Source organism: Zychaea mexicana (genome assembly GCF_025766255.1).
Source record: "Zychaea mexicana strain RSA 1403 chromosome Unknown BDB00scaffold_56, whole genome shotgun sequence".
Taxonomy (NCBI): domain Eukaryota; kingdom Fungi; phylum Mucoromycota; class Mucoromycetes; order Mucorales; family Lichtheimiaceae; genus Zychaea; species Zychaea mexicana.
Window position 1 is genome coordinate 180,772 of NW_026516719.1, and position 19,283 is coordinate 200,054.

Genomic DNA, 19,283 nt, shown 5'->3' on the forward strand with positions numbered 1-19,283 from the left:
GCAGACTGCCCCCCTCCCACCCATTCGAGCCACTCGAGCAAAGAACGAGCGTCAAGGCTTGCTAGCTTTAATGACCCGAACGGCATTCTCGAATCGACAAAGTGTTCCGAGGTGTCGTGCTCAAGTGGCAGACCAATCTTGAACCTGTCACTACTGTTAATTAGCTAATGTAGGAAGAAGAGCATTGCGTCCTTATAGGCTTTTGAGGGCAGCCAATACTATCATGAGTGTATTCAACGGAACAGAAGTATGACGCTTTGGGAAAAGGAAAACCACTGTATCAGAATTGTCCATCCGAGGTTACACAAGCATAGTCATCAACAGGTGGGCCACTTCTCGATTCAATGCAATTACATTGCCGTTTCCTCTGCAATCTGCACCCTCCAGGATACGCTGCTGTATTAAGCTTGCCTCTTGTAGGAGCACATGGAAAAAGGGCAGTGTGCCGTTTGGGGAAATCATTCGAAGGTGTGTGTAACGCCAATGCATGAGTTCCGTCCCTGTGTAACTTGCAAATAATTCTGCAGGTCACCAATGAGCTTCACCCTCACACTCTACTTTTACTCTTATCTTTAAACCTTTTACTGCTCCTCTTGAGCCCATGAAAGTCGTCGTCAAATTTAGCCCAAGTAGTTTTCTCTACAAAAGTTGACTACAAAAGTCACAGCTGGCCGCGACGGCCGCTTAAAGAAGGTGAGCGTGACAGCCAACGACCAGAAGCCAGCAATATACAAGGATCCACCGGAAAAGCATTTAGACACGTTTGTGGTGGTGCGGAACGCTCAGGCCTACCGCAAGGTCCGAGTGGGTGACACTACCTAAGAAGTACGCTACGTGGTGTCCGCTCGCCGCGCCGATTTAGTCGAGCAGTTCCATAAACCTTTTGGACATGCGGGGGAAAAACCACGGGTTTTGATCTGATGCGGAAACGCTGGTGGTGGCCCGAGATGCGCGAAGCTGTATTTGTCAAGCATACTGTGACAGACCTAGAGACAAATTAAACCCAAAGTACATTATTGGTGCCGATGGTTTTCATCCAGTTGTTTGCAAAAAACGAAGAATCGGAATATCGTCGGATATTCTTTGGCTACGCGATTTGGTATAAGCGACATAGCTCTGGCAGGAAAAGATGCTTCCGAACTACCATACACCCGGAGTACATTTGAATGGTGCGAATAAAGTTATGCCAAGACGAGAAGAAAGCGGAATAGACTCGGCCTGTGAGATCCCTGATGAAAAAGGTGTTATTGATCTTGATGGATAATACAAAGCTTCGTGTGACTTTGTTAGCTACATAAAGGCGTGTGCGATGTAATTCCCCTTCGGCAAAAGGAACGGCGAACAGTATTTCCAAGTATGATAGTTAGCAATCTGGAGCCCTATGAAGTAGACAAAAGCGATAAAACAACTCACGGTGTTGCCCAAGAAGAGCTCAAGTTGCAATGAGCGAACGTCTTCACCAATTGTAAGACGTGACTCAAGAACCTTCAATGAGCGTAAAGCGAACGGGTCTCGCCGTAAACCTGCATTTGGCATAAGAGGTATTACTCTATATGCTATATAAGGTAACGAAAATACGCTGCCATCCAGTTAATGTATCGCATCGCTCTAAGAGGAAAAGCACACTGTCTTTGCTCAAGTTGACCAAAACACTTTGAAATAGCCATGCACAAAGACGAGACTAGCCTGTACATGTAGCCTGGAACGTGCACATTGCAAAGGGAAATGTCAGGCTGATTGCCATTGCTTTGGAGATGAGCGACGCGTCGCTCGACGTGTCCAGTGTGCTTGTGTAACCTGGCATGACATGCGTTGACAGGTGACGCTGTCAACTCTTTTTTTGTCCTTTTTTTTGGAAGCAATAATAGCTCGTATCCTACGAAGCACAGAGAGAACGACTATGGTACCACTGTACGCTTCTTGCAATGGATGCCAACGTCATTGTCTATCGACTAGATTTTAGACTTTTGCTGCTTGCTAGTCAGTACGTTCTTTACTCATAGTCTTTTTCGAGGCAAAAAATGCAGTGGCATGTATCCCACATAGGGTACGTAGGCCCTGACTGGATCAGCTTACGTAATATCGCATATCGTAACCCTCTATTTTCAAGGGCACATATTTTCGACACCGACACGTTTGCAAGCGAGCATGACTTCCATTGTATATACGACGTCTAGAGTGCGACATTGCATGGAAACACAACAAAATGACTTACTAGAGTGCGACATTGCATGGAAACACAACAAAATGATTTACTGATACGTGCACACAAGACAGATGCTTGTGCAGTACTGTAAAAACAAATCAAGACGGTGATGATTTTCAATTTTTTCACAGCTCAAAGCTGAGGGCTTTTTTAAATGGTAATTTATTTTTATTATAAGGAAAGGGGAGGGGGAGACTTGGGACGGGAAAGGCACAGCTTACATTGCGACGATGCCTGAAAGCCAGGCACCAACGTTCTCCATTCTCTCCTCCTGAGAGACGTCCACCGGTGCTGCTGCTGCTTCTTGTTCTTCTTCTTCGTCATCGCTGTTGCTGCTGCTCTTGCTGCAGCTGCTCTTGCTATTGCTACTGGCACTGCTACTGTTGCTGCTCTTGCTACTGCTGCTGCTGCTGCTGGCGCTGCTGTTGGTCCTAGTGGCGGTGGTGGTTGCGTTACGGCGATGGCGGCGGCGACTCTTCGCAGTCACTGTCACTTTCTTGACACGACCGCCCCGGCCTATTTTGATCTTTGTGATCAATTTGCTTATGTACTTGTTTCCACTGACCTTTGTAATGAATTTCATCTTGAATGTAGCGAAAGAAGGAATGAGGGAAAAAAAAGGGTTCAGTTATTTGGGCCTTTTTATGTCTTTCTGGGGTTACACAAACACCATTCGGGTTACACACGCACTCTCAGGAGACGGCCAATCTATTGTTATTGTTCGACTTGTTCACCACGTCTCTGTCTGTCACTTTGCTTGTCGTTGCCACTTTCATGACGGAGCCAGCACGTATCTTCATTAGCTTGCGCTCGAAGTTGAAGTAAGTACATTTATACTCCCAAGACTGAAAAAGTGAGCAGAGAGTAAATAATGAGAGAGGAGCGTTTATATCTTATCAGTGATTCTATAGTGGATCAGCTGACCCCCCGAAAAAGGAAGGGATAAAAAGAAAGTTGACAGCATCACCTGCCAACCCAGGTCTTGTCAGGTTACACAAGCACACTGGACACGTCGAGCAACGCGTCGCTCATCTCCTAAAGCAATGGCATGCAGCCTGACATTTCCCTTTGCATTGTGCACCTTCCAGGCTACATGTACACACTAGTCTCGTCTTTGTACACGGCTATTTCAAAGTGTTATGGTTCAACCATCTCGGCATTCAAGTTGAAGGTGGCGAGAAGCGATCAAGTCGTGATTTGCCGAGCTCGGAGACCCTCCGGTACGACAGACACCCAACGTGTGCGTGACGCTACGAGACTGACTGCTGCATAATACGGTGAGAAGCAGCTTCTACATTGATACTGATGACGCGAATAAAAGAATAGAATGACTCACGCACCTGAGATAGCAGCAAGAAAGGTCAATGCCAGTGTTTTCATGGCAACGATGGGCAAGCTAATTCTGGCCACTTTATCTCCTAGATACTGTATCCAACGCGTTGCTTAGAGCGTCATCACCATCGTTGGTTCCAAAAAGAAAGGTCAAATGGTCGATAAGCCGGAAAAGGAAATTCATCCAAGATATATAATCCTTTCCTGTCACCCGTTCTCCCTCTGTCACCGATTCCACCGCAGCATCACCATTCACAGCAACAGTAACATCAATCACCACCGCCACAACACCAAGCTGCCCCCACCATTCCTCTTTTCGCTCCGCCTCCTCTTTTTCCTCCCCTCGGTGTCCCTGACGAAGAAGAAGAAGATTCCATGGAGATTGATGATCCCATGGACACCGACAAGTAATTACGAAGATTGCAGCGAGATGCATGTTGACTGGGTTTCACCCGTCACGATACTTTCGTCTATTTGTACCCTTTCTCTATGTCCTGGCATCCTTTCCTAATTCTTTCCAAGCAGCAAGAACACTGCCACGGCAAAAAAAAGAAAGCATAATGAAAACAAACAGCTACAGATTTATGAATCTGATAACATATGATAGACACTAATAACAGAATCAATGTTTCATGCTCTCCTAGACATGAGCTTTTACACACGATATCCAGGGCTACTATCATGATACTATGTATGTACACGTACAGTAATACTTTGATACCAACTGCATGCGCGTATTATCTTGATAGATTAACAAACCGTTGCGACATTATGATGGACTAACGTGTATTTCATGATACCGTTACATTTTTTCCAATGCCCGGGTGCGCTGCATTATCGCTGTTTTCATTGGTATACAGTAGACATTTATGACAATCACAATCAACAGTGACAACGAGATATCGTGATCAGGAACGACACTTTTACGGGAAAAACTGTAGCCATGTCCAGTAACACTTTCTGTGTGTGCAGTGTAGATGAGCACGCTTATCATGAAGTTGATGAGTGAGATAAACCTAAGTACAGTAAAGATAACTGTAAGACCAACGGAAACGAGGCAGTGCTTTGTGTGATAGTTCAAATGTAGATTTTTATTCCTTTTTCTGGAAGACTTAGTGTCCTTGTGTAATTGGTCGCTTCTTTGCGGTACAACAAGAGGAGAATATTTACAAATGAGGGATTTATATGTACCACAGCTGAAACAAAACACGTATAATAGGAAAAAGGTTAGGTGGAGGAGAGACTGCGGAAGGTTGGGATCGATGTTAAAAGTGACGTGAAACGAGGTAAGAGAATAAAAGAAATTACAGAAGAAAGAGGGGGAACAATGAGAACGGTAAGATAGACACTTTGAAATATGATGTAAGGACGAGTATACGTGTGTATCTGTCTAGAGGAGGGCATCCTTTGGAGCAGGTTATGGATCCGATGCACCATAGTCAACACCTGGATGGCTGAAGCGGTCTGACACGTTATGGATGATGCTGTTGCTGCATTGTTGGCGAGGTATAATAGTTGTTGTTGTTTTCTCCTTTAGTAGTGGCGACAGGGTTATCGTCACTGGACATGGCAGCATGGTCCTCCAAAGTCCAAGCATCTTCTTGAATAGGTGGTAAGCTTCACTTATAAAAATCATCACGATCCCCACGTTTCATAAAAGAGATTGTCAAACCGTTATAAATTGCGCTGATGAAATTGGCAGCGGCCGTTTCTTGATCGTCAGCTAAGAAAAGAAGGTCATATCGAGTATCAATAGTATTGCTGGATACGCTTCACATATAAAAAATCATCATGATCCCCAGGTTTCATACTCTTTTTATATCGCCGGTTCTTTGTTCCATTAAAGCGCACAGACCCGTCGCCGACAATTGTTGGATCAGAGCGGAGCACGGCAAGCGGAGCCGCATAGTGAAACAAACATATACGCACCATAAGAAAAAGACACTAGCATGACAGTCGTCAGACTACAACGATAATTATGATCAAGGCACTTCTTCACATTGCTGCAGTTCACTGGCTCCTTAGGGCAGTAGTGACAACAAAATTTCTAAGCTTCGTCATTTTGTTTATCGGGCTCATAAAAAAAAAGAATCGACTGCGCGTTTTGCCCTTTATTCTTTCATCTTTGTACATTTGCAGTGTTTCTTTCATTATCACTTTTTACCTTTCTTTTGTTTTTCATCCCGCTCGAGTGTCCCTGTGGGTGTGCATAGTTGAAGGGAGCTAGTCGTGCACGACTGGCTCTTGCTCATCTTTTGTACATTTGCAAAGTTCTTTGTTTCATCTTGGTTTTTGATCTTCCTCAAAAACTGAAAGCGAGAGTGTGTGCAAAGAGGTACGTATATGTTCGCCGCTGACAGACCTTTGTGCTATTTCTTTTATTTGTAGGAACTGAGGCTTGCGGAAAACAAGGGAGGGCAACCTCCCTTGTGGGTACGTATATGTTCGCCGCTGACAGACCTTTGTGCTATCATATTCTTTTATTTGTAGGAACTGTGGAGGTGTAGGTTCTGTCGGGAACTGAGGCTTGTGGACAAGAAAGGGAGAGGTGTAGGTTCTGCCGGGAACTGAGGCTTGCGGAAAACAAGGGAGGGCAACCTCCCTTGTGGGTACGTATATGTTCGCCGCTGACAGACCTTTGTGCTATCATATTCTTTTATTTGTAGGAACTGTGGAGGTGTAGGTTCTGTCGGGAACTGAGGCTTGTAGACAAGAAAGGGAGAGGTGTAGGTTCTGCCGGGAACTGAGGCTTGCGGGGAACAAGGGAGGGCAACCTCCCTTGAGGAACGAAGGATTCATAAAAGTCGGTCGACTTGTCAGGCAACATCAAAAAACTTGGTTTCTTATTGTACTTTCTTAAATAATGTAATTGTAACTATTGGGCAGATCGAGTGACGATTGTAATAAACGCGATCTTTTTTTTTACATCTTCCTACTGCCATTGCGCTTGGTACTTGTTGGTGCTTTCTCTGGAGCAGTTATGTAGTTGCAAATGAGCCTTTTTGTGCTTGAGTCGTCGAGAAAACCGTAGGCTGTGCATTCGCATGTGTGCTCTCAAAAACAATACAGCTGGTTTACCTTCACGACTATACCAACAATGATTGCAAATTGCTGGTGGCAAAATAAAAAACCGTATCGCAAAGCAAACAGACCATCCCCATATTCACATATACACGAACCAGATCGCCAACCCAAACTAAATGATGTTTGCCTTGATTTCTTTGCAGTATAAAAGGCCCAGTACATAAGCTCATTAGGGAAGTTACATAATCCAACTTGTTGGGTCTTGCCACCAATCTCTCATGCTACTGTCTCTCAACATTACTGCTACTGATACACGTATACTAGTAATACTCATAGATAGATTGAATATGGAATGTATCATCACTGCTTAAGATTATAACAAGTTATCCCGTCAAGTTCTTGATGTTTCTTATCTACAATAGCTTTCAACGGCGCCAAACTTGCCAAGTTTTTAGAAGCGCATTGTTTTGTGCTGCTATTGATGAGTCAAAATAATAATGTTGTGCTTAACTTTTATCTATTACATTTCAAGTAAAAGCCATTTCAGTTTACCCCCTTCCCTTCTTTTGTCTTTCAATGATCGCTGGCGGTACTACTATATCAAACTACACCAATATCCGTATCCGGCAAGCCAGTATTCTAAAAGACATCCAGAAATGTGTTGACGTCCATATAATTTTTTTGTGAGCGTCCAAGCCTCGAGTACATAAATACATTACATGGAGCTATACTACTGAGATTCTTCATGCAATCTAACGAAGCCACTTTGAAATTTTTGATTTGCTTGACGCTACTTTTGATATCAACACTAGCGAAAGTATCAAATGTAGGGGATGATGATAAGGGAAACCCGATCGGATATATACGTTAACAGTAGTTTGATCCAAAGATGATAGTAGTGTGGACACACTCAGTCGGTTACCAAGTAAGTCTATCACAAGCTCGGTGCAACGGCGTTTGGTCGCAAGTTTGTGCAGGCACTCGAAGCAGCTGCAAAGACGGAGGGGCAACACGCTCTGAAAAAAAAACGTCGATATTATGACTCACTAGGCTATGTATTACAAAATCCCACTTATTAAACGCGCGTTCAAAATCCTCATCAGCAACTATGGAAGAGGGGACTTCTAACAGATGCAATCCCTGATATTGTTGTACATATTGCGTTAATTTCAGGTTCGAAATTGTGTCTACCTTTTTTACAATACAAAACTTATGACTGCAATTTCCATTGATCGGCGAGAAGCATCACAAGAATATATATATATATATATTCATGTAAACCGGTGACGTATGCCAAAATATAATAAAAAAGAAGGGCCTGCTTCTACACGATAAAAATATTGCTACAAAATCAAAAGACCAGTGCATAAAATTAAATTTGGCTCGTATTTCACTTTGTGTGATATGTACGACATTGTACGGGTAGTCATGGAACGTATTGCCAACAAGCGGACCATATGCCTGTCATACAGCTGACGAGCACCGTAAGATATTGTGCGCGGTTTGGTTGTAGACCTTGCCCAGATGCAGTACAATGGTACGTGCAGAGATGCAGCATGTCGTCGTCATCACCATCATGATCTGACGTCGAAACTTTATCAAAGCTTTCGCGCAGTTCTGCCAGTTCTTGCTCAAGCTCACGACAGCGAGCATGTGACGGATTGAGATCCTGGAGCAAGAGCTTTTGTGTAGCATCCGCCTCTGTCAACGACACCGTCGCTTGAGCTTGTCCAATTGGGCACGTCGTTCGACCAATCGTTCTTGAGCTTCTTCGGTCGTCTTGGTTAATCGATCTCGCTCCTTTTCATATGTGACTAGTCGTCCTTCGAGCTCACCAATATAGCTCTGGGTACTTTCATCCATCTCCTTGAGCTTAACAATCTTAGTCTTGAGATCGTTGAGGACGTGCTGGTCTTGTATGGCATTTTGCACCGACTTGGCTAACTTGGCCTCGAGCTCAGTAATATAGCTTCACTGGTCTGCTTGCGCTCGACGGATTTGGAAAGACGTGTCTTGATCTCCTTCAAAGAACTGATTATTGTATCCGTTGTTCTACATATTGTACATCATCATGTTTGGCGGCATCATTGACATCCGAGGGTCGATCATGGGTGGCATCATCTTGGATGCGTGTTGGTTGTTGGCACCACCTATCATGATGGGAGGCATCATGGACATACGGGCATCCATCATTTCCAGGCCCATATTCATTCCCATCATTGGATTCTAAATAGGCAGGTAATTAGCACTTAATCGTGATGATCGTCGGATCCACTTGGACTATGTGCTACGGCCGAGAATGGGGCTAAGTCGAGTTGAAACTAGTCTATGTCTCAGTGCAACATAATGATTTTATCTGGGGATTTACGAATGATTCACACTTTAGCAGTGGACCGACTGCTGTTTTTATTACCTTTCTATTCAGGCTCAAAGCAAATCTTACTGGCATTAGCAAACATATAATAACCATGAAGATTGTACAAAAGAAAGAAGGTGGCCGACTACTGTAAATACCTTTGCAAAATACAGCATGTCTTCTTGAGAGCCCAGAGGGTAGCCTTGGCTAGCACCGTGGGCTTGGTAATGAGGAACACGGTCCTTATCAACGATTCTGCCGCCTGCACAAACGAGATCGCCGTCTCTACAACCGATACCGCAGCGCTCAAGACCAATGCTAGATCATCAGTAGTGAGCTCACAATTGACCTGGTTGTGGTCGTCGTTCTTGGTGGTGGCCAGCGAAACGCAGATTGCAGTGCCGAGACAGCTGTAGGCAAAATTGTTTTTATAAGATGCATTTTTGTTGTGTGTGTGTAAAACGAGAAATATGAGAAGAGTAAAGATATGTGCAGAATCGAACGAAGCTTGATATTCATAATGCTAGAACAAACCCTTAATATTCAACCCATCCATCCGTAACAGCTGATCAATCACCTTTTAATAACTCAACTTATCATTCTTGATTCATCATTACTATGTACTTCTGCTTCACCCGGGGGTTTTTCTGACACTTAACCTTGTTCTTGTCCGGTTTCTCCTTTGTCCTTACTCCTGTGTAGTTTCTTTTTCTCTTTTATACACATCATTGCGATTGATAATATCTGCACCGGCACTACTTTTGGAGCCTGTTCCCTTACAATCAAGTTTACAAGATATGATATATTAGCATTTTAAATTCATCATCGCGTATTGTTTTCGAAAAAAGAGTAGCAATGAGAGGAGCACCTTCTCAACATGTGCCGTTGAATTCTTGACGCATAGTTCGTTGTCTTCTGATGTGCTGATCAATGGCTGTCCAACTTTTGCACTGGTTGTCTTCTTGCTTATCTTGTACTATAACAACCAACACTTGTTTGCTGCCGATGAGGGATTTCATGGTGTTGTACCATCCCACATGAGCAATAAAATACACATTCTGTTACCCTTCATAATGATTGCTGTTATGTCTCTTATATCAAATGTACGATACGAATATTTCCGTATTAAAACACATCTGGTTGTCATCCATATTACACCATATTGCGATCATGATCGTTAGCCATACTGGAACGGGTGGATGGTTGCATTCGCACGGACGTCCTCGGTATGGTGGTATACGGCTTTGAAAGCAGCACATGGGTCCACGCGTAAAGCAGAACGAATACCGTCCATGACAGACGTGTCCGTTCTGCCTTAGACAACTCACTACCTACACCCTTGACAACACCGTTGACGACAACGGCAGCATCAAGACGTATCATGGTTTAACAAAGTGTTGTTTCTTTTAGTGCGCGCGGGTTGCTGTAGTTTTTCTCGAGACTCTTGCTCCGCGGGCTGCATTGACGTATGTGCGTTTTATTCCACGTTAAGTACTGCACATCAAGCACTTGTGCCCTTCCATCACCGTATCTGTTTGCGCAACACATACAGTAATCCATTACTCTACTGCACCACAGAAATTTTCGCGTATCACACTACTAGCTAAAGTGGTAAGGATTCTTTGTGTAAAAGACTAATCCACACTTTCAAAGGAGCTTTGTGGACGTTTTCGAGGTACTTGCACGCATTCAGCTTTATTATCAAATCTATCTCGTTTTCCAGTTTATAAGTGGTACTGTAGTCATTAATTCGAGAAGACTTGCTTGTGTACCAACTTTAAATCCCTTTTCGTTTTTATAAAATCGACGTATATGTAACAAGTAGCTTTCTAGCCAAGGTATATGATTGATAGCTGAGCCATGGTGGTATATTAAGTAGTAGCTGTTTAACCAGTAAACAAATAAATTAAGACTGGATCGTAAAATCACTTGTATAGAACATGTCGGGTTCGGTTTCATCTGTGGAAAGTTCGTATAACGCGTTAATGGGTATTGGCTCATGACATATCCTCTTCACATTGCACACACACAGACAAAAGAGTTACCGTACCCAGTAATCCCGGTCCAGCGTTGTCTTGTTCTTCTATGGCTTCGCGGTATGCATAGAGAGAGCTTGCTGCTGGACTCACACCTGAAGGAGAAGCTAATTGCTCTGTATCCACAAAAGATGTGCGTGCACGACGCGAAATCGCAGGCGAGGGACGAGTTGGACGTAAGGATGGACTATTTTGGTAAACATTAGTCCCTCCCTTGCTTTCATAATAGTCCCATAGTGATGATTCTGGTGTATCGGCTTTACGTCCTTTGCTTTCTTTGATGTACGGGGTCGGGCCTTCAGTTCGAGAAAACACTGAAAGTTTTCGTGTGTGTGGACTTGTTGCGCGCATACTCTTCGCTGTGGTATTGTTAAGTTGTTTAGTCAGGCATAAAACAAAACAAGCTACTGCTACTAATTTTGATACGAAAAGTGTCTTACATTGAGAAATCATGGAGAGCCTTCCACTGACGACGGAACGATTATCGATCGGAGACAGTATTCCAATGTTGTCAGGTGTTCGTTGTTCTTGAAACTGCTCCATCATTTGATTGACTACTTGCTCGCAATAGTCAGGGAAGGAGCTGGATAAAGGTGAGACTTTTTCTGAAATGTATGAGAATGGAGAGCTGGCAGCGTGTAATCGTGGAGTCATTGAACGTCGTAAAGGTGATGGTGATGGTGGTTGCAGTGGCCGTTCGGTAACAGATGTCCGAGCCGTAGGAGTGTTAGAAAGAGTAGAACGTCGTCTTGGACTTTGAAATGTCGTCATAGGTGGCGGCGTCGCTTTTGCTGGAGTTGTAGGTATCGATCTTACTGCAGAAATCGGTGTTTCCCTTTCGGTTGTTTTGAGTTTCTTTGCAATATCCTTGTCACCCTCGTTTTCCAATTCACGTTGGCGCTTCTTGGAATAGTGTAATGCGAGATATTTGTCGACGCGCTGCATGACATGTTTCTTGGTTTCATTGCTTATATACGTGGCTGCAACCAACAACTGAGAATTAGTCTGTGGATTTCACCACATACTATATCACTCGGTAGAAAGAAAAACTTACGCAATTTGAGGGGAGGTAGATCATCTACCACGGGGTGCTCCTCGGTAGGAAACGGGGCGCTTAAAGTATCGAGCATTTTTGGCGCAGATTGTGCTGTAGGTTGAATCATACTAGAATAGAGTTTTTTGAGTAAAACGAAGAACGCGCAGCACAGCAAAATATTTACCTTCGCCATTGTTCTTCTTTATCTGTGGATGCTTGGCGTAAATTTTTATTTTCTCGGTTCAGTTTATCTAAATTGCTCTTCAACGTGCTCAAAATGGAATGCATGCCGGTCCACTGTATTCCAGCATAATGTTTGTGTTCAGATAAAGTTGAGCGAGATGCTGGAACAACAAAGCATACAGAATCGTCAATATCAAACTTAAAGAACCACATAGGATCCAAATTCCTCTGTTTTCCAACTTACCAGTACTACCGTCTTTGGAAGTTGTGAGTCGTCTTGCCACTTGTGCCCAAATTTCATTGCTGGCACGCATGGTATGGTTATCCTGGTTCATGGTGGATGACATGCGGTTGATTTCAGACTATTGTTATTAGAGCAAAGTAGAGGCATGAGTTTCTCTCTGTAATTTGACTGCTTTGATTCATTGTAGTATTATTACCTCCAAGTTGCTGATAATTTGTTCCTTACGCGCTATAGTAACGGAAGTAGTACCTAAGATACGAATGGGTGCATGTATGCTACCTATTACACCATTGAAAAAACAACAACGCAACATTAGGAATTAGTGACAGACTCGGTGGACGCACTTGAGTGTGGACCGTATGAAAAAATGATAGTTGAAAATAAAGCTTACTGTTCTGTTTGTCCTTATTCGCGAGCCTTCGATCCAATACCTTTTGCACAACAAAAGTTGAAAAAGCGAGCATAATTGCGTATAGTTTTTCACCACGACAATCTTCGAAATAACTCTTGCGTAAAGTGATTCGGCCGGGAAGACACTGTTTGATTCGTAGTTCATCGAGCCATCGATACGCGATTGTGCGGTATTCGCGCGACTGTCGCCAGTAGTCAGTATCGCTCAATGGCCAGCATTTCGCAAATTCAGTTGCTGACCGTGTCGCATCAAGTTTGTGGAATAAAAAATGGCTCGTTGCTTCGAAAGCTTTGTTGTTGTTGGCGTGTGTAAACATGCGCTCATCAAACACGATCTTGCGAAAGACACCGGTGTTGAATTTTTCAGGTACGAAACCAAGGAGTTGAAGATTGGTGGTGAACAGTGTTGCAGCATTGCTGTTCGTTGTCTCCATGCTTGCTTGCTTGCTTGCTTGTGGTGAGAGCTGTGATCTTGATTGACTGCGCTTTGGTTTGGTATAGAGAACAATAAAAAAAGCCGCGCGACGCAACAATGCGAACTTTGAATTTTATTTTGCGGAGACGATAAGAAGAAACTCAAAATCCCCACGAAGATCAAAGTATAGGCTAAACCATCATTGATGGTCTAACTTACGCTTGATATGTTCTTCAAGCTCCAGCTGTATGCTAAAATTCATTTGGAAACTTGGTGGTGCTGCTGCGACATTGATTCGCAAAGAAAAGGCGTTTATATATATGATGTCACTTGCTCTCCATGCAACCGTTTGATATACCCCTTATATTCTTTTTTCGAAGAAAAATATCAATTTCTCAACGGTAGCTATACTGTTGTTGTACCCGCTGAATTTGACGAAAAGAAACGCGAGTATGTAAAACACGATCTAAACATAGGCTGGGCGATGGTTAAGCAGAACTCGCGCAAAACCGGCAAGAAAGAAGACAAGGCTGACGGCAAGACGCGTCGAATCGGCAAGAAGTGCGCTGGTTTTGTAACCTGCATAAACGAAATTGCGACTTCAACGATGGTGTGATCAGCCCTGCCGTGAAACCAGCTGCTCTTGACAACCAACTCAAAAAAGGGTGCAGTGGATGCGGGCATCTCTGAAGACGTGTTCTGCCAAAGTGCACCTCTACTTTGCAGATGGTGATAAGTGCACAATGGTGCATGAAGGATCCCATTCGCATGGAAATATCTTGGGAAGCATCTTTCTCAAGAAAAGAAGGCTGCGTTGCTCGAGTTGTCCCGCGACGCTCCTTCTTTGAAGCCATCAGAGTTGAAGAACGGGACGAACAAGAGAACAGGCAAAGTCACCAAGGCTGGCGCCGAGATTGACCTTCTTTTGGGCTCATTGGATAGATGCGGTTATCATTTGGCAGTCGCGAAGGAGACCGCCAACGGTGGAAAAAAATCAAAGAACGATATGTTTGCAGAATTCCATGAGTTGGAGGATGCATACCCGGACTACGTTGTCAGCTCGGGCGTCTCCAAATCTGGCTTTATCATATCCTATTGAGCACCCGAAATGGAAAACTTCGTCGATTTCGTCAACTTCCCTGTTCTGACCGATGTTACGTTCAAAGTTTTTGCCAATGGTTATTACCTCTGCTCTTCGGTAGTGTACTTCCTCCAGACTCATCAACATGCATTGATTTTTCAAGCAGTTTTAGGAGCCATTTCGACGTGGTACTTCGAACAGTACTTCCTCGTGTTTTTTAACACTTACAAGGTTGATTTTTTGTCTTCAAATTATGAATTCTTGGGCATGATTATGAACTTCTCTCTTGCACAGAGAAATGGTTTTCTACGCGCATATAGGATTTACACTGCTGGTCGAACTGACGGACTTGAGTACCTTAAAGGATGCTTCATACACTGGATGCAGTCCGTTCAACGCATCAGTAGTAGTCACGACATCATTCCTCCTGCTTAACGCAACGCCTTTCTTCAACAAATTCATACTCTGCGTTGCATCTCATCTACTGACATTTTCGAATCGACCAAGCAAGTGCTCCTCGCTGATTTTCCACTGTAGTTGACTCGATGGCTTGAATGGTGGTGCAATCACGAAGTTAGCAGTATGATATTTGCGCACAAAACAGCTATGAAATCAACTTTACGTGATCATCTAGTTCGAACAACAAATGGAATCGAGTCTTTTCATGCCAAAATATATACTGCAACTAAAACAAAGCAACCGCTTTTGAATGGAATGCTTCAAATGTTTCAATTGATGAAAGTTTGTGCATTGGATCTGATCAACTATCGTCTGTCATCTGGCCAGTTGCTGCCAAATTACAATCGAACAGTGTCAATAAGACAGAAAAATAAACAAGAGTATATATAAATGACGGTCGTGCACCAGATACCACAAAATTATTACTGGATTCACCTGACGTCGACAATACATACCGAACCTCCAACCAAAAAAAATAGATCCATCAAGTTGAGTGAAAACCGAATCACAGTCCAGTCTGAACAATTGCCACAGCATTTCCATCATTTCCTCTGGCTTGCGGCTTGAGATGCTGTGTCCCTCAGAGATGCTGTGTCCCTCAGAGATGCTGTGTCCCTCAAAGATATGTTCCAGGAAACACAGTTCTCACCATTGCAACCGGAAGACCCATTAATTGCTGAAGAACTACAGCGACTAGAGCAAGAGCATGTCGATGATGACGTATCGGCCGAAGAAGGCAACACGAACAACAGCATCAGCAACAGCATCGTCGACGACAACGTCAGCAACAACAATAACGACAACACACTTTCTAGCAACGGGACAGGACCAAAACCTATCTCTGACGAAGAAATAGAGCAGCTACTGATGTCGTTGGTTAGCGAAAATGAACTGTCAGAAAACAATGATCGGTACGAGATACAGCATATACCGTCATCGCAAGGTTATAATTTATCGCTGAATCCGAACAAAGAGATGCCCTGTTATATTGATGCAGTCGTGGAGACATTCTGGCACTCGTTATTACCGTATATTGCTCGCTTCAATCCTATTACTTTTACGGAGCCATCAAACGACGACATCTTTGCACTGACTTTACACGAAACTTTTATGAACTGTCAGTCCGGCGATCGTAACCGAAGCTTTGCAGCATCCAGAAGAATGCGAAACTTTGTCTGTGGCCTTAAAGTGGAAGAATATGACGACCGGTACACTGGACTTGCGAGGGAAGCCAGACTAGAGTTTCGATTTAGAAGAGGTGGCGATGGTGACTATCTCAGCAATATTTTGGAAGATTACTTAAAACATATGCCCAATACGTTCATTCAAAACTTCGTCTTTGAGATGGAACGAATCAACGCCTGTAGCGTGAACGACGGACATCGCCATTTGCTTGGTGCCAAAACCACAAAAATGTGATAACTTAAGCTCACTATTAATCTACTTAGTTGACAGAGATGTCGACTAATACGGCCTTGATGCATCCACCGATAATTTCTCAAAGCGATATGGGATCTCATCATTGACCGCTCGACAAACGAAAAATGTGACTATCGCAAAAAACCAGCTATCGAGTACAATTGGATTACGTCGAATTCGCCTTTGTTCCTACTGCTGGTAGATATTACCGATCGTGTCAAGATTCCTGATAGTTTCCATTTTCAATATGGAGGTAGAGTAGAGTACTCGCTGCATGCCATTATGTCCTCAACTCGTCGCACTGGTCTCCACTGCAAAGGCACTGCCATCATCCCACACCACGACGAATTTCTTGCAGTCCTTGATTATTTTACAAAACATGGCATCATCATTTTGCACGAAAACGTAACGAGCGAGGATAAAGAAAAAGCATTTGCTCAGATTAAACACCCACTTGTTGCTTGCTATATGAAGGTTACCCGGGTGATTGATGTCCAGGGTAGAGCAATACTTGATGATGATGACTTCGAAACAGAAAGGGAACTGCCACCAGCTCATACTACCATTCTTTACAGATAGACACTTATTTTACATCCATCATTTTTTTTATCGTTGTTTTTTTTATACTCTCTCTCTCTATAGTTACATATGCATATATGTATTATACGAGTTACATTATATACTACAAGACAAATACAACCCTGTTAGCGCATATTACATTTCATGCCAATAATTTTTTATAGTTCACTGGCAAGCCAGTAGAATTTTATTGGCCACATGCAAATATGCAACAGGCAAAGAAATCTATAAGCACTAAAAGGAAGGAAAAGTGAAAAAAACTAAATAGCTGTGTGCTGTTCTGTTCTGTTTGCTTGTGTTTGTGTTTTTATTTTGTTTTCTATGTTTTTTTTTGTGTTTGTATGCTTGTGCTGCTTTCTCTTCTCGGAATAAAGAGGGAAGGAAAAATGGAGGGGTATCAAAAGAGATCAAGCAGGAGGCGGTGATAAAAGAGACTCTTCCTTGCGGAAAGTAAGAAGAGAGTATGTGTAGAGGAAATTAGTGGGGGAGAAGGGAACGTTTGAAAATACAGAAAGCCAGTGTGCTCGCCAGATACCAACCAGGATGCCGGTGAGGAGCTGAATCGGAGAAAGCCAAGACCGACGAAGGCTCCAACGAGGTAACACCAGGGAGAAGATAGCGTCGAAAATCATTGTGCGGTGTACGGGTAAAAGAACACAGTCTTGGATAACACTCTGCCAGACACGCCACTTGGCGGGGCAGTCCAGTAGAAAATGTTCTTGAGTGTCGAGAGCGGTTGTGCAGATTTCGCATTCAGAAGAAAAACGGTCGGGCAGAATCCGATGTAAATTGGCATGACAGGAGATTTTGTGATGTAGAACACGCCACCAGATGGTCCGTGCGAGGGGTAGAATACGGGCACGCCAAAAGGATTTCCATTGTTGCGGTGAAAACGAAGGATAGTTTGTATCAGCAATCGCAGACTGAATGTCGGGCAATTGGCGTTGTAGCCGAAATGCTTGGGTACTACAAGAGGCCAAGGGCGTATCGTTGATAGCGAAGCGATCGTAGAAAGGTGTGAGATCAACGGACCCCAAATACGATCCAGCATCGGAAAGAACTGGGACACCAGGTAAAAGCGCGCGGTAAAGAAACAAAGTAATGAGTGCTTTGCCAGAGTCCAGAGCACGAAAAAGGTGAGAAATTGAATTACGACCCGTTGTGATCTCATCGTGGGTACGTCGACGAAGCCGGTTAGGCGAGCAGTCTAATAGGTACGCGTCAGAGACACGCAAGGTAGCAAGAACCTTTTTCGGTGTAAAAGAACCAGGTGTGGATTCTTGTGTGACAAAGGACAGAGGCAGACAAAGACACGTGGCCAATGACGGATCAGACTTCAATTCATCAGGAACGAGCGAGTCGACGGCACCAAAAAGAGGCGATAGGGTTGGAAAAGACCGGAATGCTGGTGAGCGCAGTGGCGGGAAAAGGAAGTGAAGCAGTGGATCAATACAATTTGAGAGAAAAATAAACATATAAGAGAGAAAAGATGTAAGAGAAGAAAGGGTAGATTGTTGATCAAGAAGATGAGAAGAACCCTTCAGAATGGGATACGGGAGTCCATCACTACCAGGACTACTGAGATGGGGAACCCGGCGTGCACCCAAGCAAATGTCTTCCAGAGTGAACGCCGCCATGAGGTGAGACTGTATATTGGGGTCGTTGAGGGTAGCACATGGTACCACGCGCAATAACTGATGAATGGCATCATTATCAATGGGTTCCGGAGAGTATAGCTTTTGATAATGATGGCGAGCAGCATCAGTCATGGAAGTAGGACGACTGCACAATGACACCATTACAGAGATAGGAACCTGGTGAAAGCTGTCAAATCTGTCTCTATGGTGAGTAAGCACTTCAAAGAAAAGTAACCGTCTTTATATTTTATAGTTATCCCTGATTAGGTCATCAATTGACACTACGTAGTTGTTACTGGTAGCAAAACAGAATTGCTTGGTTTGTTAAGGGGTAAAAGTGTTGCAATTTATTTCAGTCTTCTTAGGTATTTTCAAATGGTCGTTTGTTACTAAAAGCATAGTTAGTAGACAGTTGTTGTCATAACTCCATTATTGTTTGATTTCTGACATACACACAATGAGAGACTGTGCTGTTACGAGGAACTGTAAGAGCATCGAGACACTCGTGCATTATCCATCTAATCTGTAATGTATGTACCACAATATGATGATGGGGGAGGAGGGGCATGCGACGTGTCCCAGATAAGCTCATTGTTAACGCTGTATATAATACACATCGAAACCTACAATGTGCCTTGTTTCAAAACATTCATGCAACAAGTATCAGATGCTTATCTTTTTTATACTTCTGACTGTTCTTCTAGCTTCTTTTTGCTGTCAAACGTCATGGTAGGATGATGCCAAACCATGGGGTATATGGAAGGTGCTGTATACATAGGGCGGGGGGGGGGGAAAGAAGCTGAGACGGGATGTATATAGTATCGTAGTATTGTGGTTCAGTTCCTTATCGTTGGCCATGTAAATC

General features: G+C 43.5%; 5 protein-coding genes across 5 annotated transcripts; 1 reads left to right on the forward strand and 4 right to left on the reverse strand.

Moving 5' to 3' along the window:
- Positions 1-8,266: 8,266 nt before the first annotated feature.
- On the reverse strand, positions 8,267-10,212 carry BDB00DRAFT_874168 (uncharacterized protein; the record flags this gene model as incomplete). Its single annotated transcript, XM_053127193.1, has 4 exons — positions 8,267-8,531; positions 8,628-8,788; positions 9,077-9,236; positions 10,106-10,212. 4 exons carry the CDS (start codon positions 10,210-10,212, stop codon positions 8,267-8,269), a joined length of 693 nt encoding a protein of 230 aa, XP_052977869.1.
- Positions 10,213-10,771: 559 nt separating this feature from the next.
- Positions 10,772-12,292, reverse strand: BDB00DRAFT_481749 (uncharacterized protein). The gene is made up of 4 exons (XM_053117545.1): positions 12,009-12,292; positions 11,395-11,934; positions 10,969-11,313; positions 10,772-10,877 (listed from the first exon to the last, which is right to left on the reverse strand). The coding sequence occupies exons 1-4, from the start codon at positions 12,181-12,183 to the stop codon at positions 10,825-10,827; spliced, it is 1,113 nt and encodes a 370-aa protein (XP_052977870.1). The 5' UTR covers positions 12,184-12,292; the 3' UTR covers positions 10,772-10,824.
- A 271-nt stretch (positions 12,293-12,563) lies between these two features.
- On the reverse strand, positions 12,564-13,414 carry BDB00DRAFT_481751 (HAUS augmin-like complex subunit 6 N-terminus-domain-containing protein). Its single transcript, XM_053117546.1, has 2 exons — positions 12,809-13,414; positions 12,564-12,696 (listed from the first exon to the last, which is right to left on the reverse strand). The coding sequence occupies exons 1-2, from the start codon at positions 13,260-13,262 to the stop codon at positions 12,596-12,598; spliced, it is 555 nt and encodes a 184-aa protein (XP_052977871.1). The 5' UTR covers positions 13,263-13,414; the 3' UTR covers positions 12,564-12,595.
- Positions 13,415-15,407: 1,993 nt separating this feature from the next.
- BDB00DRAFT_874171 (uncharacterized protein) lies at positions 15,408-16,781 on the forward strand (the record flags this gene model as incomplete). The annotated part of the gene is made up of 2 exons (XM_053127194.1): positions 15,408-16,179; positions 16,288-16,781. 2 exons carry the CDS (start codon positions 15,408-15,410, stop codon positions 16,779-16,781), a joined length of 1,266 nt encoding a protein of 421 aa, XP_052977872.1.
- A 343-nt stretch (positions 16,782-17,124) lies between these two features.
- Positions 17,125-18,580, reverse strand: BDB00DRAFT_912679 (uncharacterized protein; the record flags this gene model as incomplete). The annotated part of the gene is made up of 2 exons (XM_053128677.1): positions 17,125-18,060; positions 18,352-18,580. The coding sequence occupies 2 exons, from the start codon at positions 18,578-18,580 to the stop codon at positions 17,189-17,191; spliced, it is 1,101 nt and encodes a 366-aa protein (XP_052977873.1). The 3' UTR covers positions 17,125-17,188.
- Between the last annotated feature and the right edge of the window lie 703 nt (positions 18,581-19,283).

What these genes read in the sequence shown, in the direction of transcription:
- BDB00DRAFT_481749 (XM_053117545.1), bottom strand. Translation starts at nt 12,183, where the DNA reads ATGGCGAAGGTAAATATTTTGCTGTGCTGCGCGTTCTTCGTTTTACTC. An exon ending in TCTACCTCCCCTCAAATTGC is followed by an intron (nt 11,935 to 12,008) that starts GTAAGTTTTTCT and finishes TGTTGGTTGCAG; the next exon opens with CCACGTATATAAGCAATGAA. An exon ending in GCTCTCCATGATTTCTCAAT is followed by an intron (nt 11,314 to 11,394) that starts GTAAGACACTTT and finishes ACAATACCACAG; the next exon opens with CGAAGAGTATGCGCGCAACA.
- BDB00DRAFT_481751 (XM_053117546.1), bottom strand. Translation starts at nt 13,262, where the DNA reads ATGGAGACAACGAACAGCAATGCTGCAACACTGTTCACCACCAATCTT. An exon ending in GAATAAGGACAAACAGAACA is followed by an intron (nt 12,697 to 12,808) that starts GTAAGCTTTATT and finishes ATGGTGTAATAG; the next exon opens with GTAGCATACATGCACCCATT.